Source organism: Boleophthalmus pectinirostris, unplaced genomic scaffold, assembly GCF_026225935.1.
Source record: "Boleophthalmus pectinirostris isolate CB_2022bp ecotype Guang Dong unplaced genomic scaffold, ASM2622593v1 HiC_scaffold_4, whole genome shotgun sequence".
Lineage (NCBI taxonomy): Eukaryota > Metazoa > Chordata > Actinopteri > Gobiiformes > Gobiidae > Boleophthalmus > Boleophthalmus pectinirostris.
Window position 1 is genome coordinate 14,200,957 of NW_026571353.1, and position 17,491 is coordinate 14,218,447.

Here is a 17,491-nt window from a genome sequence, read left to right on the forward strand (position 1 = left end):
TAGTATTTTTGGCACATTCAACAGCAATGACACAGGTCAAGAGCAGCCTTAAATAAAAGTGTGGAAGGCACTGCATTTTAAATCCGCTGATCCGAATGTCAGTTTGGGCCGGGGTACAAGGACGGACTCTCCCAGCAGGCCGACCATCTGCACTCTAAAAATATGCCCTGTACCTAAGGACATGAAGTGAAGCACGGAGGGACATTTCACCATTGCAGAGTAGTAATCAACACCCTGGTTCTGAGCCAAATTCTCTCCTGCTTTGAAATACGCCCACATAAACATCAGGGCACTGGGGAGTAGAAGGAAGGGTGGGGTAACTAGATACTTTTACTACTAGTCGTTTAATTTGATATGTATTTTAACTTTAGGGCTGTAAAATTTTACTGGGTCTGATAAATGAATTGAGTTGCAGTAGGCTGAGCAGTAGCAGTTGTAGCAGTATGAAGTAGTAGTAGGAGTACAAGTAGTAGCAATAGCTGTGTTGTGGTGGATGACATAATAAAAATAAGGCCATGTTTTTAAAGCTCATGGTTATGCCTATATCGACTTTAAGTACAGTCTCCTTGTTTTTGAGCAGACCTAGTATATTAAAGATCTATATTGGATATTTTTGTGTGGTAAAATTAGTTTTGAACAAGTACATTTATTTTCCAAAAGCTTAGGGTCAAAATGAGACACTGTCAATGTGCACTGTTTGCAAGCTAGTTGTCATTAGCAGCGGCATGACGCGAAACTCTGCACTGGCCTCTGAACGTTGTGAAACATTTGTCAATTTTTATTTTTGTTATGTTAAAGGTGCAATGTGTAACTTTCCTGCTGGACAGCCAGCGGCTTGTTTCCATGGAGATGTTTTGTTTTGCCTGGAATTTTCTTCACATCACAGTATTAAACATTTCAAAGAAGCAAACAAGTGACAATGAGTTGACAATGAGAATGCATGCTTTTAAGGTATTTTTGAGCAATAAAAATACATGTAATTTATTTAATGTAATAGATACATTTAATGGCATACTGTGGAACATTCCAGGCAAAGCAGTTAGAGCTCCATGGAGACAAAAGGTGCCGGACCCTCTACCTGAAAAGTTGCATAGTGCAACTTTAATTTAAAAAAATGGAAAAAGAAAAAAATAAATAAACAAATAAAGTCCTTGCAGTAAAAATCTGTTATAGCACCTTGAAAACTTTGCTAATTAGTTATGGTTAGACTTGTTTAAAATATACAATGTACTACTTCATTGGGAGACATAAAACACACATATACACTTGTGTTCTGACCACATAATACGTTTGCATCCACTCAGGGTAATTGGAGCTGCCTCTTGACTTAAACACATACACAGTATTTGCATTTAAAGTAATCTCTTTTAAAAGTGTCTGAGGGGACTTATCCAAAGGAGACACTTGAAAGTGCACTGAAGTTAGTGGTGCCGTGACAACCATGTAGACAGGAGACTGATGAGGGGAACTCTTCGTGTGGGCTGTAAGCAAACAACACCACACAAGCTCCTGTCACCACTGCAGGATTTAACCAGTGAGCTATAGGAGGCACAGACAGCATGGGGGCAGGGGGAGAGAGAAGCCAACGTTTGTGGGTGCTCATGCTTCACAGGAATCTATTCTGAGACAAAACACAGCCATAAAAGTATAATAGACCCAAGTTGTGGCCGCATAAACATGTCATATAAACTAACTCATAACACAAGTGATGGATGAGAGGCCCATGTTGTAAAACTATAGTAATCAAGAAAGTAAACGTCTGGCACTTTACAATAGAAATATGGCATATAATTGGTTTTATGGGGTTGATTTAAATATAGTTTGTATATTTCAGGCCATATAATAAAGGGGGGTATGTAAACAAAATATGTTTAAAGGGCCCATGATACACTTTTTCTGATCTATGTTATAATGCTGTTGTACAATGTTTGCTCATCAAAAACATACCTGAAGTTGTGGCTTGTTTCATTCACACAGGTTTAACATACAAACCCTGTACATTTAGGCTGAGTTCTTCTCTCAGAAGTTCTTCTCTCTGTATGGAGTTTTTAAACTCCATACAGCTTCACTAGAATCATTTGGATAAATTCAGTCTTGGAATTGCTAATGTCTTCAGAACTAAAGGTAAAACTGTTTCATAATATAGCCATACCAGCTTGTCAAAGCCTGATCCCGTCAGAGGAGGCTGGGCCAGTTTAGTACTTGGATGGGAGACCGCTGGGAAAATCAGGTGCCACAGTGGGCCAGTTGCAAAAACGGTTGTTGTGTCCTTTAAACAAGACACTTCACCCACATTGCAGAGTATAAAATCAGTGTGTGTGTGAGTGATGGTGGGCGGAGGGGCCGATGGCGCGATTAGCAGCCTTACTTCTGTCAGTCTGCCCCAGGGCAGCTGTGGCTACAGTAGGAGTTTACCACCACCGAGTGTGGAGTGAATTATTATTATCACAAGGTGGACCTGAGCATTTTGAGCTTTTGAGATCAGTGGCAGCTGGTGGTATAATTTTTGGGGGTGAGCCTAGGCCAAAATTATAAATATATATTATAAATATATACAGTCCCTGACAAAAGTCTTGTCGCTTATTCATTTTGTAGAAACAAAAGCTTATAACCTGACTTTAAATTAATCGATTGGTTTTAGAAATGTCTCATATGAAAGCTAAAACCCTCCCAAATTATGCTCAATATACTAAAAAAAAATTGCTTCACTGAAAAAAGATTGATCATTTAATGAACACAGAAAGGTCAGATTTTGGCAAGACAAAAGTCTTGTCGCCTTGTCATATGATGCACCCAATCCTAGATTACAGCCTCACCTGTGATCAGTTACTGATCAATCAGTTAGTGGGTGTGTATAAAAAGAACCCCAGCACACCAGACCTTCACATCAACTGCAACTTGACCTCTGACAACATGCCTAAGATCCACCCTGAGACCAAAGCATTAATTATCAAGAGGCTGAAGACCAGATCCACTGCTGAGGTGGCTGACACCTTCAATGTGTCTCAGCGTCAAGTACAAAGAATAAGAAAAAGATCTGAAATGACTGGAGATGTTTTTGACAAGCCCAGGTCCGGCAGACCCCGCAAGACAACTGCTCGGGAGGACCGTTTGTTGATTCGAAAATCCACGGCCAGCCCCTTTTCCACTGCAGCAGAGCTCCACCAGGCCTGGTCACCTCAAGTCCCTGTGTCAACCAGAACAGTTTGTAGAATTCTGTCTCGAAATGGCCTCCATGGTCGAATCAGTGCACAGAAACCAGCACTAAACAAAAGGCAATTAAAAAACCGTGTGGCATTTGCCAAGGCCCACAGCCTGCTAAAAGGATGGACACTGGAAAAGTGGCAGAAGGTGGATTTCTCAGATGAATCCTCTGTTGATTTACATCACAGCCGCCGCAAATATTGCAGGAGACCTACTGGAGCCTAGTTGGATCCAAGATTCACCCAGAAAACAGTTAAGTTTGGTGGTGGAAAAATCATGGTCTGGGGTTACATCCAGTATGGGGGTGTGCGAGACATTTGCAGGGTGGAAGGCAATATCAATAGCCTAAAATATCAAGAAGTATTAGCTACCTCTTACATTCCCAACCATAAAAGGGGTCAAATTTTGCAGCAGGATGGTGCTCCATCACATACTTCTATCTCTACATCAAAGTTTCTCAAGGCGAAGAAGATCAAGGTGCTCCAGGACTGGCCAGCCCAGTCACCAGACATGAACATCATTGAGCATGTCTGGGGTAGAATGAAAGAGGAAGCATGGAAGGCAAAACCAAAGAATCTTGATGAACTCTGGGAGGCATGTAAGACGCTTTCTTTGCTATTCCTGATGACTTCATCAACAAATTGTATGAATCATTGTGGAACTGCATGGATGCAGTCCTTGAAGCTCATGGAAGTCATACAAGATATTAAATATGGATCTCACAGCACCACTACTTAATTCACTGACGTTATGCAACATATTTTTGTATTTGAAGTAAATTATTTGTTCAATTTTCTGTAGGCGACAAAACTTTTGTCTTGCCAAAATCTGACCTTTCTGTGTTCATTCAATGATCTTTTTTCAGTGAAGCAAATTTATTTTAGTTTATTGAGCATAATTTGGGAGGGTTTTAGCTTTCATATGAGACATTTCTAAAACCAATCGATTAATTTAAAGTCAAGTTATAAGCTTTTGTTTCTACAAAATGGATGAGCGACAAGACTTTTGTCAGGGACTGTATATTATATATAGGCTGTATATATAGGATTGTAACCCACAGGATGGTAGGATATATATATACTTCTGTATACACTGTATGATAGAATATTCTATTCTATTTCACACAAACTAGCCCTGTTTTTCTAACCAACATGTAATCATTACAAACTTGGCAGTATAATATTCAAATCAAGGTGGCTGCTGGTGCCTTGTAAGGCAGCTGCAGTTGCTTTCGTTCGCCCTCACCCACCATCATATCCCACCATCATATACTACAAAGCCCAAACGTATGATGGGAAATGCAGTCCAGTGTATTTTGATGAAACATGACGCCCTGGCGCTCTGGAGCATTCCTCCCTCCTCTTTCTTCATCTCATCTATCTTTACTACTCTACTTGCTCAACTTTTATATCAACACAGATGCTTAAAATCAAACAGAAAAGTGCCCGGGTGATGTACTCAGGGCCATACACTGTGTTACAGCTCTGAGCCAGCCTGTATCACAGTGTACAAGTATCAATAATTATGTTTTTTTGATTGGCCTGTATTTGTTGTACAAATATCATGGAGCTCAACTGTGACAGCTGATTCTGTCAATTTTGAATTTATTTTCCCCATAGGAAACAAGCATGTGGTAATTAATTATTTAACCTAGAATTGTATTTAAAATCTGTTTGTGAAAAAGTCAACAAAATACCTTTCCTTTGAAATGAGCCATATCTTGTACTATGCTACAGACGATCTAAAAATTTGAATATCATGAAAAAATTCTATATTTTTTCACACTTATTTCAGAAAGTCAAACCTGTATATTATATAGACACATAAAGTGAAGCTTTCAAGCCTTTGTTTATTAACATTTTGATGACTGTGGCTTTCAGATAATGAAAACCCCAAATTCTGTGTCTTAGAAAATTCGAATAGTGTTAAGAAGTTCAATATTGGAAAGTCATGGTGTCACACCTTAATCAATTAACTAATCAACTGAAAACACCTACAAAGGTTTCCTGAGCCTTAAGTGGTTTGTCAGTCTGGGTCAGTGGGCTACACAATCAGGGGGGAGGCAGAAGACAGTCACTGACTCCCTCCAAGGAGGATAAGCCACAAAAAGTCATTGGTAAAGACGTTGGATGGTTGGGGTGGACATCAGTATTTAACTGATAACAATTTGATAATGCCACTGTTTAAACAAACTACATTACAATTTTGTCTTTATTTTACTGACTTATAAAATGCATATATACTGAGCCATTTTGGAGTCAAACTGGAGAAGCCTAGACCTACCTATTTGTAAATAGACCTAGTGAGCTGTATTTGACACACTGTTTGTTTCTTCACAGATTTGTCCTACTGCTTTACCTTATTTATGCAGCTGAGTCTCCAGTACTATTGTTATCTATGTAAATTTTATTATACATCTAGAATTTGTATGAGTGACATAATGACAGCTCTACAGAAATGTGATGTACATAATACACAATATATATTCATGAAAACATACAAGGACAGTGCACTGATTAGACAGGTGCATGCCATGCATGCTGTCCCATACACTGCATGGGTCAGACAGGTGCACTTATAATACAGCCTCAGAGATGTAGATAAACTTATAATAAGGGGTTACTCACATGAGTTAATTTTCTGTAATATGAAGATAATACTTTCTTTTACACTGGAAACTATGTATAGTTGCTTAGTTGCTGTCATCCTAGGAGCGTTAACAATCCTACTGAGGCCCAACCCTCTGATTGTGCAGCAGTTTTTTTTTGGCACCTTCAAAACTTTAATCCAAAAAGTCATTTAAAGCAACTACATCTTATTTAGTACTGATTAAATTGTTCTCTTCGTTTTTCCACAGAACTCCTGCTATGATCGGCTGCTCTTTTGTGGTGGATCGGGAATACTTTGGGCAGATCGGACTACTGGACCCCGGGATGGAGGTGTACGGCGGAGAGAACATCGAGCTAGGGATGAGGGTGAGTACAATGTAATATTACTATAATGTTGCAATGTTAATGTTAGGAGCTTAGGAGAAATATTTATATTGATATCTGGTGTAAGTAACAAAGGTAACAGTGAATGTAATAAGCACTTGCTCTGAAACTTACTGCGAAGGAATTTGCTTTTAAAGAGTCTTCACTTTGGAATTTTTTTGGGGGGTTGCGCATTTGTTCACGAGAAAGTCCACACAAAAGCCATAATTACAAATCCAGTATTTGAAGAGGTAATTTTTGAGCAGTCTTGGTGAGGGAGATAGGAGAAATCTATATTCAGACTCAGGAAGAGCTTATGATGAGGTCTGCTCCTGTTTCCAGCCCGAGGGAGACAGCTTAAGATACAAAACCCAGGGGCGTCAACACAAGACATGATTAAACTTTGCAAATTTAGAATTTTCTTAGATGGAAAGGAGGGCGGGAGAAATCCTTTTAATGCAAATCGTCAGCCAACCCGACGGCGCCAAAGCCTGTATACGCAAAATGTAAATGCTTTTTGCTAGCTTTGAGTAAAATTTAACGCTTCATGAGAGCGCAGGGACTCGGTGAAGAATTGGTTTGAGTTTAAATTCAGAAAATGTTTCTCTCCAGCCGACTGGAACCATTCGGGTCTAAATGCTCTCCTCGACTTATTGGAATGAGAAATGCTTGAAAGAGCCTGCTTCATCATGTAATGTCGTCACATCCATCTCTGTAGCTCTCAAAGGCTCGATGGGACAGAAGAGTGGGTACACCGCTATGAAAAGTATTTAAAGGAAAATTGACCTGAGAATTGATTCTATAAATTGGTGCCATGCTGGTTTGAATATGTTGGCATTCATGTTTTTGTATATGCCAACTTAAAGCCATCACTTTCTTTATCGAACAGTGTTACATTAAATTATAGCAGTGCTTCTCAAATAGTGCCCCCTGATAAGCCGCTTGAGTTTTTTCAGCGAAAACGTGCCGAATATTGCCGACAATCATCCCGCTTTGTGACTGCTACTTCAGTAAACCAGCGAGCGTTGTTGGCATCATATAAGGTGGCAGTGTTACGCAGAGGTGTACTTATAACAATTTTATAGACAAATGATACTATTTATAGTCACGCGGGCGGGCGCGAGATGTTTTATTCTTCCTAGGGGGGGCATGACAGAAAATAATTGAGAAGCACTGAATTATAGTCACTTTTGTTTTCCTTCTGGACATGATCATAAATAATTTATTTTCTTGTTGATAATCCTATGCTTTCTCATTTGTTAGGATTGAGTACTTATTTAATGTATATATAGTTGCATGTATATCTTACCAAAATTTGTAACTTTAAAAATCATTTTAATAAGTGTACAAATCCCGCATGAGCTACTTTTGGATGAAACCGTATTTCTGCCCCAAGCACAAGGTTGCTATTTTTCTCTTTTAAGATTTTTTTGATCAAAGGCATATCGATGGTGCCCTATGTAACTTTTCTGGTGGAGGTCGGGTAGGCCCGCGGCTCGTCTCCATGGAGATGTTACTCATTTGCAAGTATTACAAATGTTTAACTACTCAGTAATACTAAGAAAAACAGGCATTTTTCCTCATTCCTCACCACAGATCTGACCTGTAACTTGGCCTTGTGGTGGTGTCACCTGCTTGTATATATTGTAGGCAAAGTAATAAAATCTCCATGGAGACACACACCAGGAGTCATTCTCCGGAAAAGTTCCACAGTGCATCTTTATATTAGACAGGGACATTAATAACTATTCATATTGCCTTTTCTGCCCATTATCCAAGCACTGTCCCACTCCAGCCCCTCAGCTTTACTTGTTTGCTTGTTTGTTTTCTCAATAGTGTACTATCAATATAGCTGTATTTGCTCAATACACCTGGAACAACTCTACGGAGCAGTCTATGATGTAGTGTGGTCCTTTTACATAACCCCACCTGTCTTTCATCCTATTATATTCTATACTTTAACTTTTGATTCATGACACACGAAGACCCCAGATTTGCACTAACCCATCACAAATGCAATTACCTTTTTGTCCCCATTTGGCCCGTCCGAAATAGACCACATGCGCGAGAGAAGGCATGGTCCATTGAGCGTTGTTTGAATAGGTCTGCAGTCAACAAGCAGCTTTATCCATTCATATTGTACTAATGGAATGGTGATGGGCCCCTGAATACAATTACCCCTACTGAGGTCCAGGGGTAGAGTTATTGTTGGTGGCGGGTGAGCAGTTGCCATTCAAGGCTTGGTTTGATGGACACGGACATGTTTAACAATTAGCCCGGGCTAGTTCACAATGGCCGCATGTGCCCAGAATGGAGAGGGGTGCTGATGAAAAGCAGGGATCATGCTGAAAGGTTAGGCTCGAGTTATAATTGACTTGGGCTGGAGAGGCTTTTGTTGCCAACAAAAAGGAGAAAGGTTTCCAGCTGGTTCAAAAGCACAGGGTTTTTTGCACTAAATGGAAGGTAATGCATTGTAATTTTGTGAGTGTTGTGATGGGAAAGCAATTAACATTTTGAGATAGAACCTTTGAAAAGCCTATGTAATGTCCAGGTGTTAGCGTTTTGCATGTTATTATATAGTCATATTGTCAATCAGAAGTCGCTAGAGTAGCCAAAAAATTACTCAAGTTAGAATACTGTTACTTGAAAATGATATTACCAAAGTAGAAGTAAAAAGTGGTTCCCAATTTACTTAAATAATAGCTACTACTGCTAAAGTAGTAAGTAATAAGAGTAATTGTAAGAGTAAAAGTCTAGATGTGTAGCACTTAAGATGCTTTCCCTTTTTACAGTATAGGTTATGGCAATGAAGTTACCTTTACCCTGTGTACAAGAATGAACGAGAGGATAGGCCAGATTCATACAGATTCCTCATGCAAAGAAGCCTGAGGGAATAACAACAAAGGACACTGACAACACTTTGAGTTAAAGTGAAGAATGAAATGTATTTAAATACCCGGTTTAGTATAGTCCATTTACGTCCTTTTCAGTGTCTACATTGAACAATTTCAATGTGCATTCAACGTTCAGTGGGGGATGAGGTATTGTGAGACTATTCCCCATTTTCAACTGGGATATGAATGTATCTCCACCAATATGAGGTCAATTTTCAACAAAAGGAAGTGGTGTAGAGTTTGAGATATTAAGAACTGTGTCATGATCACCCAACCTCTCCACAGTAGCTAATATGCTTTCACAATACGCTTAATAAATGTAGGCGCATTTTCTGATTAAATGAGCGGTCTGTCCCCTCACTGCGAGTGTGCACTGGAGCGGGAAGGGGAAAGGCGGAGTTTAGATGCACAGTGCTGGAGAAGCGCCAGCAATTGTAAGATTATTTTATTGTAGATCTATGATTGCATCTGATCAGATGAGCAAAGATTGTCACCAGAACTAAAATAAGTGTCCCACTCAAAGCTGTCAATTCATCTTGAAGCTTGTCAAAATCCTGGACATTTTGGGATAATTTACAAATTCCTCACAGACGTTTTTTTTGGTTAATAAACGGAGGACATGTCCAGGAAAAAGAGGACGTCCGGTCACTCTATTATTAGCTAGTGCAATATTATATATGATATATTTATATATTGATTTATATATTATATTTTACATTATATATAAAACATATAGAAAAGGACTTTTTATGTCTAACACATTTAGTATGTATAGTGTGTAATTTTGCTCTATGTAAATATTTGTAAAGTCTTGTGATCAACGTACATAAGCAACCACATAATTTTTTTAATTATGTAATGAGTAGGGGTGGGTTAAGATAAGTTTTCTTCCTCCCACTCCTTTTCCAGAAATATGCTTTTCCGTTGTTTACACTGCACTGAGACATTTGACTGAGACACAAAGGCCACTGAGAAGCACAGTGGAAATGTTGCTGCAGCAAAACTCGAATTTCCTTTGGGAGCAATAAAGTATCTCTCTATTTCTCTCTGTCTCTCTTTCTCTCCCTCTGTCTTTCCCTCTCTCACTCGGTCTGTCTATCTCTTCCTCTCTCTTGCTCCCCCTCTGTCTCTGTCTCTCTCCCTCTGTCTCTCTTTCTCTTCCTATGTTTCTGTCTCTCTCTCCCTCTGTCTCTCCAGAAGGTCCTTGCTATGATGCTATTTGTGGCCAATTACATAAATGGTGAAGCAAAACAAGTGTTAACAGTTTCTTTTTATTTATTGATTGACTTGACAAGGACTTCATAATTGAATCATTGTGAAACCTTCAAACCTCGAGGTAGCTGTGGATTTGACATGTCCTCCTCCTCCCCATGTTGTCACACTCCTCCCTTTGGCTAAAGAAATGCATTTGGATCGATGAATGTAATGTCGTACTAGACCAGCCATAGTCCAGGCAAGAGGGAAATGAGGTAAACTACATTCCCTGAGTGCCAGCTTCACTATTTTGATCTTATCGCTTTATAAATCATACTAAACTCACAGTCTGTTTGGGGACACAGAGCTCTGCTGCAGTCTCCCTCCGCAAACAGACAAAAGGCCAGGGACAGCCATGATGAATCCTATACCGGCCGTGTCAATATGACTTTATCTCCTAATGGCCTCTGCACTCACCACTTGGTCCCAGTCTCCTTAGCGACCAGCCCATTGCCCTTCATTTCAAAGTTCCTCAGGGCACGATATATTTTTTTATACTTGGTCGTCCCATAAAACACTACATCAAATCTCGCAGAGGTCACCCCGCCATCCCTGTTCCCTGTTATTTCGTCTCCAGCTCAATTTGTACTTTCTATTTATTTTGTAATTGCCTCTAAAACCTCTGGGAAATGTCAGCAAAAATGACAATCAGCAGTATGTTCAATCTTTTGTGTGGGAATGTTATAGGGCTGTGACATGCATTATTTTGAATCTAACGGTTTAATAACAAAAACAAATTATTTTTCGTGACTAGCAAAAAAATGACATAGCAATTCAAGGAGAACACATCCATCATCTGGAAAATGTTTTCTTGTCTTACAGGCTTTGCTGAAGTCTAATATAAAGGCTTATTTTGAATAGACTTTATACTGACTTAAGGCAAAACAACTTTAAGGTGCATTATGTAACTTCTAAGGTGGAGGGTTCGCTACTTGCTTGTATCCATAGAGATGTTATTTCTTTGCCAGGGATGTTTCACTTTGGGGCATTAGCCATACAGTATTTCTCTTGTATTTGTTTGATTACAAGTGTTTCATAGCTCAAAAATACCTGAAAACATGAACTCTCACCGTGTGCAGGCTTGTTTCTCCGTAGATCTGACCATGAACCTATCTCCGTTATAAATGCCAAATTTATTTCCATACTATTTGGAATATTCAAGGCAAAACCATTACATCTCAAACAGGTGACGGACTCACTACCAGAAAAGTTACACAGTGCACCTTTAAAGGAAGTATACATGGTGTAAATGTGATTTATATGTGAATGGAATATAAGTAATAGAAGATGGTGTACGCAACTCAATCAGCTTTATTTTCATAAATTTATTTTAAAATTTCTACTGCAAAATGTTTTTCAAATTACCCAACATGTAATAATAAAATAAACAAATCTATTCATCTGGGACATGGACAAATAACGTCCTTCCTTTTTGCTAAATTGAAATTTGATTTGAAATTGCCTGATGCTGAAAGTTCCCAAAATTACCCCTTCTGGTTAACCACACCGAATAAACCCATGTGATTGCAGTGCCAAAGAAAACCTCCAAGGCATGGTACTAAAGCTGTCTCATTTTAATCAACGCATTCAAAAAATGTTCTTCATACAGAAAGCTGCTGATTTACTGGGTGGACTTTGTAACATTTATTAACTTCAACAGGAACAGCTTTTCTCAAATAATGAACGAAAAAACATGGTTTTTTTTTTTTTGTTTGAAGTTGTGCGTTTGTAGTCTTGGGTTGCGCCTGGAGGTGTCTGGCTATAATCTCTCTGTAGTGAGGACATTGGAGCTAATTAAAGTAGAGCAGCTTACTTATTTTTAAGACACCATTGCTCATAAACCCTATTTTCACTGGCATACGCCAACTGCTCTGTACTTTTTTCATTCTACAATTTTATTTTCTTAAGTGGTGATACATGTAGGATTCGGCAGTGTCATTTGATACAAAAAAAATAATCTGCTACCTGTTAGAGTGATCAGCAGCTGTCCATCCGGAGGTGGTGACAACTTCACAGCTCTTTGTTATGATGATGTTTACCCCAACATCTGCTCCCATTGAGCACTTCAGTGTTCTAACGCAGAAGTCAACAGACTTTCATTTAGTCATTTTAGATTAATGTGAATAAGACACTGGGATTGCTCACCCAGATCTGATAAATTGTACAAAAAACAGGTGCTTATCAAGGTCCTGAAAGGGCAGATTCTTGTTTGGCAAAAATCCAACAAGTCTGAGGCACTTTGTTTTTGAAATTTGCTTTATATACGCCACATCGGAGTCTTCATAATAGGTTATAACTATACGTCAATCACAAGCACAATATTTCTTCTTTAACAATAGTCAGATGCTATTTTACAATCTATTAGAATAGTCTCAGTCATATGCATATAAATGTTGTGGTTGAGGTTCAAGCAGCTATTCTCAATTATCTTATTAATATTAAGAGGATTAGTTTTCCCCTTCTACCCAACAACATGCTTGCATTTCACATTGAGAGCCATGTGCGCTACAACTCAATTGGTTTCCCCATGAAGCTCCTCCTTTTTCTCCGCCACAGCAGGATTGTAGTGGTGACAGATGTATCCGGTCCCACTGAGCCTGTACAACATCAGCTGGTTCCAAAGTCTCTCATCCTTGAAAAATATTGGATTGCTTCTCCACATAAAATTTCAATACTCCACTTTTGATTCTCCATTTTTAATCACATTGTCCTACTTATTAAGTTTTCTTCTTGCGGTTTCAGAATGAATCATACATTTTTAATTTCTGGTAATGAAAAAGCAGTGCTCTTTTTCCAGATGGTAGAAAAGCAAAGTGAGAAAGGTGAGGTGGTTCAGTAACAGGTGCAGTCTCAAAGCTTTTGGCAGATGTAGTCAGGTGTTGTTAGTTACGGTATATCTGAACATAAAGATGGGAAACCTTTGATAACAGCTCAGAACAAAATACATATACGGTAATATTTATGCTACAAACATCTGCTGCTGGACTGAAAATGGATGTACCCTGGGAGTATATAAAAGCTATAGATTTTTGCACTTGGAGCACATTCACAAGCAGAGCGTGACTGTATAGGGATCAAAACAGGGTTCAATAGGGCTACGTTTTAAAATATGTTATAGATCCGTGCATAAGATAAGATAAACTGTAAAGCATTAGAACCATTGTCCACTTAGTCAAAGCTTGAACTGGTCTTTGTGTAGGAAATTCAAAATCTATAGCAAATAGTATATTGTTTTGTCAAGGTCAGTTGCTAGAAACAAAATTATCTTTATTGGTCACATAGGTGGTAGGTTAAACTGGGATTTGAGGTCCAATTTTAACAACAACAACAAACAGAATCCTATATTTTCTCTCGAGCGTACTCACTATATAAGTCAAACATCAAGGCATTTGCTTTTTGTTCCCTAAAAATGTTGTTGTTAAAAACATTCTTGTATCTGTATTACGACTGTGATTGTATTATTCATTTCAATTCACATCCTTGCTATTTTCTCAGTCAGAAATACATTGCGGTGTAGGTTCCTTTTTCTCCCGCCAGACAGCTCTATCTAGATAATAACTTTAACTTTCCATTCCCTCTTTGTAGCAGCACTTGTGTGGCTCCCTTCTGGGCTGCTACTCTCCACGGTCACCTTGAGAAGGGCAGTAGCGCGGTTATGGAGTGGCACTAGGCCCTGACCATCTGCAGACACCGGCCACTCTGCCACTCTACCACTGTGCCAGCCTGCAGACTCAGCTCAGAGCCTGTGGTCATCAGGCAGCAAATTACACCGGGCACTGACCATATGTGAGGCGGGCCAACAAACTGAATCATCTCATGAAGAGACTCAAATCTGGGACTACTGTGGCATTCTGCAATTAAAATTCACAATAATAAGATTTGCCGTACTGGATGAGCAGCAGAAGCAGGAGGGCTACTGGGAGCTTGTACTGCACAGACTGTTGGAGCGTTTGAGTCTAGTGTGTCGGCCATATTGGTTGTGTCTTGGTCTGATGCCGGCGTGATCACAATTGGAGATCTGTAGATGAGTATTTTAGCTTGATCTGAATTTTATCATTCAGTAAGACACTGTTTTCAAACCTAATTATCCGACTATATCCGTCAGACTCATTCCCTTTGGTTCAGGATCCAAAAGTAGGTCAGAGAATGCTGAATATAACTTCAAGGTTCATCTTTGAAGCTAAAAGATGAAGTTTGACTAGTACATGCGTGACAAAGAAACAAAAAGGTAGATGAAGTAAAAGTGGTTTCCAAGTTGTTCGTATTTTAAAATCCAAATTCATTAAATGTGCACAATGTAACTTTTCTGGGGAAAGGACTAAACAAACATGTGATTGCCTTTCTTGGAGTGCTCCACATGGCATCAAATGTAATCTATCTCCATGGAGGTGATGTCAACAGGCCAAGCTACAGGTTTGATATGTGGAGAGACAACCCCACTTACCATAAGATTATTTTGTTTTGTTTTTTGGAATAGTCAAAACATCTGTGAAGAAATGCAATACAGTTAAGTAAATGCTATGCTGTGTAATATTTTAGGAAAGCAATATCATCTCCATGCAGGTGACAGGTTAGGCTTCTTTATTTAATTTTGTACTATTTTTTTGTAGTATGACATTGTGCAAAACTGACTTCCAGTAAATTAACTCACATCGAGCTTGACCCTGTGTTTAGTGCTGAACCTTCTTCCAGGTGAACCAGCTCCACTCTGTTTAAAACTCCATTAGTGCCTCATGAGAACCACTTATAGTTTGTCTTTTCTCTTAATAGATAAATCCCAGCTGTGTGTTCAGTCACCATGGAAACAGGCGTGAGCTAAAACGCTAACTAAATGCTGTTTGTGGGCCATGTTCTCCTCTATTTTGCACCACTTTAATGACGTTTCCATGGCAACGAAGGGTGCGTACTGGGTTAGCCTTTCGTGTTCCTCCCATAATACTTTTATTTTTTATTGCTCTATACGCCACACTTAAAGATGCACTATGTTTTTTTTTTGTTGTTGTTTTTTTGTTTTTTTCTGGTAGGTAGTTTGCCATCTGCTTGTCCCATTAAGATGTTATTCCTTTGCCTAGAATTTCCCACAATATGGCATTAAGCTTATCTTTGCATTCATTAAATTATAAAAATACCGCATCTTTTCTATTTTATTGATTTTATTTTTGCAGATGTATAAATTAAGACTTTAGAATAAGCTTGGCTAATAATGCGTCTAGTTGGTAATATGTCCCATGTGAAGACACTGTGCTCTTGCCTTCCATACTCTATATGTTAAGATCAGAATAGCTGTGGATATTGATTGGGCATTTGTCTTATTCAACAGCTGCATTATTTAGTGGCTGAATCAATTGGCAAAGGACTTAATGGACTCAACTTTACTCACTGCATGCTATATTACTGTATGTTCTTGCACATCCATCTAAGACATAGGCAATAGACCAAGCACATCAGGTATTGTTCTATTCAAATTACCACCTCTAATGTTGACTTATAGCTCACATATGGTCTTGCAGAGTAGGGCTGTGTGTGCCGCGTGTCTGTGATATGTGTGCTTTCAATCTGCCACCATTTTACTACATGTTCCTGATTTGCATGTGTCTGTTGGGAGCACATATATAATTTAAGGCACATACTGTGTTGTATACAGGGTTTTATGTATACACCAGATTGACATGTTTGCTCTGCATCTGCTGTGCTTAGCAGTGACATACAGTGCTGCTCTGAGCTTCAAACTACATGACAAACCTTTTTTTCCCCTTCTTCTTAAAGATACACTATGAGGTCTGCCACATGCTTGTCTCTACTAAGATGTTATCGCTTCTGGCTGGAATGTTCCATAGCATGGCATTAACTTTTTACTGATTTTTTTATTGTTCAAAATACATGGAAATATATGCATTCCTTGGCCTTGTGACGTCACCTGCTTGTGTCCATGGAGAAAGATAGGCTTAATGCTAGGGATGTAACAATATCTGAAATATTGTGACATCATATCGTCAAAAATCTCACAATAATATCGTGGACTGTCACAATATATCGAATCACAAGTTCCTTCACTTAAATGCATGGTTTTATATCCACAACAGCTTATGAACATTGGAAACTACATATCCCATGATTCATTTCAGCACAGACAACATGAAGAAATATGATTTTTATTTGAATTGTTGGGATTATGACGGAAATATCCATCCATCGGGGTCGGGTCGCGGGGGCAACAGTCTGAGGATGGCCTCCCAGACTTCCCTCTCCACACACACATCCTCCAGCTCTTCCAGGGGGATCCCGAGACGTTCCCAGGCCAGCCGAGAGACATAGTCCTTCCAGCGTGTCCTGGGTCTTCCCCTGGGTCTCCTTCCGGTGGGACGTGCCAGCCTGGCTAATATTGTACAACATTTGAGAAAAAGCAGTATCCATGGAGACAAACATCTCCCAAAAAAGTTACACAGTACACTTTTAATTTGCAACAAACTAGAAAACAAATATTGCTACATGTGCATATTCAACATAGAATTAAAAATTATCTATGTATGAACTTTAGAACTAAACTAAAAACAGTATACATTGAAATTATAGTATTACTTACAGTCTAAAGTCAAAATAATATCTCCTACATTAGAAGACATTAATTATAAAAGTGTTTGAGTCTTAGCTAATGATATCATCGCTTTCAATGGCATAAAGGGTATGTGATCCATTGTGGTGGAAGAAAGTATGGCTTGATTAATTTGGCTGCTCATAACTGAAAGTAAAGTTCAACAAATATCTTGGCAACAACTATTCATTCCTCATGTCTGGAAATGTTAATAATGCAATGTCAATTTTGTTTTTTTATTCTGCTAATCTTCTAAGTTTGCACATACTTGCTTCTTGACGATGATACGTGTCCATTCCTTGCCTATTATAAACATGGCAAACTTGTCGCTGAACATGTAATTAGACGTGATTCTCATTTTTCCTGACTTAATTTAATCCGAGTTTGAAAAGCTAATTCAATTTACAAGGAAAATGGTGCATCATTTTTCACTATCTGTGCTAATTAAACAAAACAAAGCACGTCAAGCCTGCGAGAAAAAGTTAAGTAAAACTAAGTGAGCTTGCGTCGACTCATCTCCTTCATTATCTCAGCATTACTTAATCTATGCACGTAATTGCCTCTGCTGGATGTCT

The 17,491-nt window shown here is 38.9% G+C and overlaps 1 protein-coding gene across 3 annotated transcripts in view; it reads left to right on the forward strand.

Moving 5' to 3' along the window:
• The window catches only part of galnt9 (polypeptide N-acetylgalactosaminyltransferase 9), a 150,188-nt gene that overhangs the window by 104,351 nt on the left and 28,346 nt on the right, over positions 1-17,491 (forward strand). For all 3 annotated transcript variants that reach the window (XM_055162134.1, XM_055162133.1, XM_020928377.2), the window contains one exon: positions 6,062-6,179. In XM_055162134.1, coding sequence (XP_055018109.1) covers positions 6,062-6,179 — 118 coding nt within the window. The remainder of the gene's footprint in view (positions 1-6,061; positions 6,180-17,491) is intronic.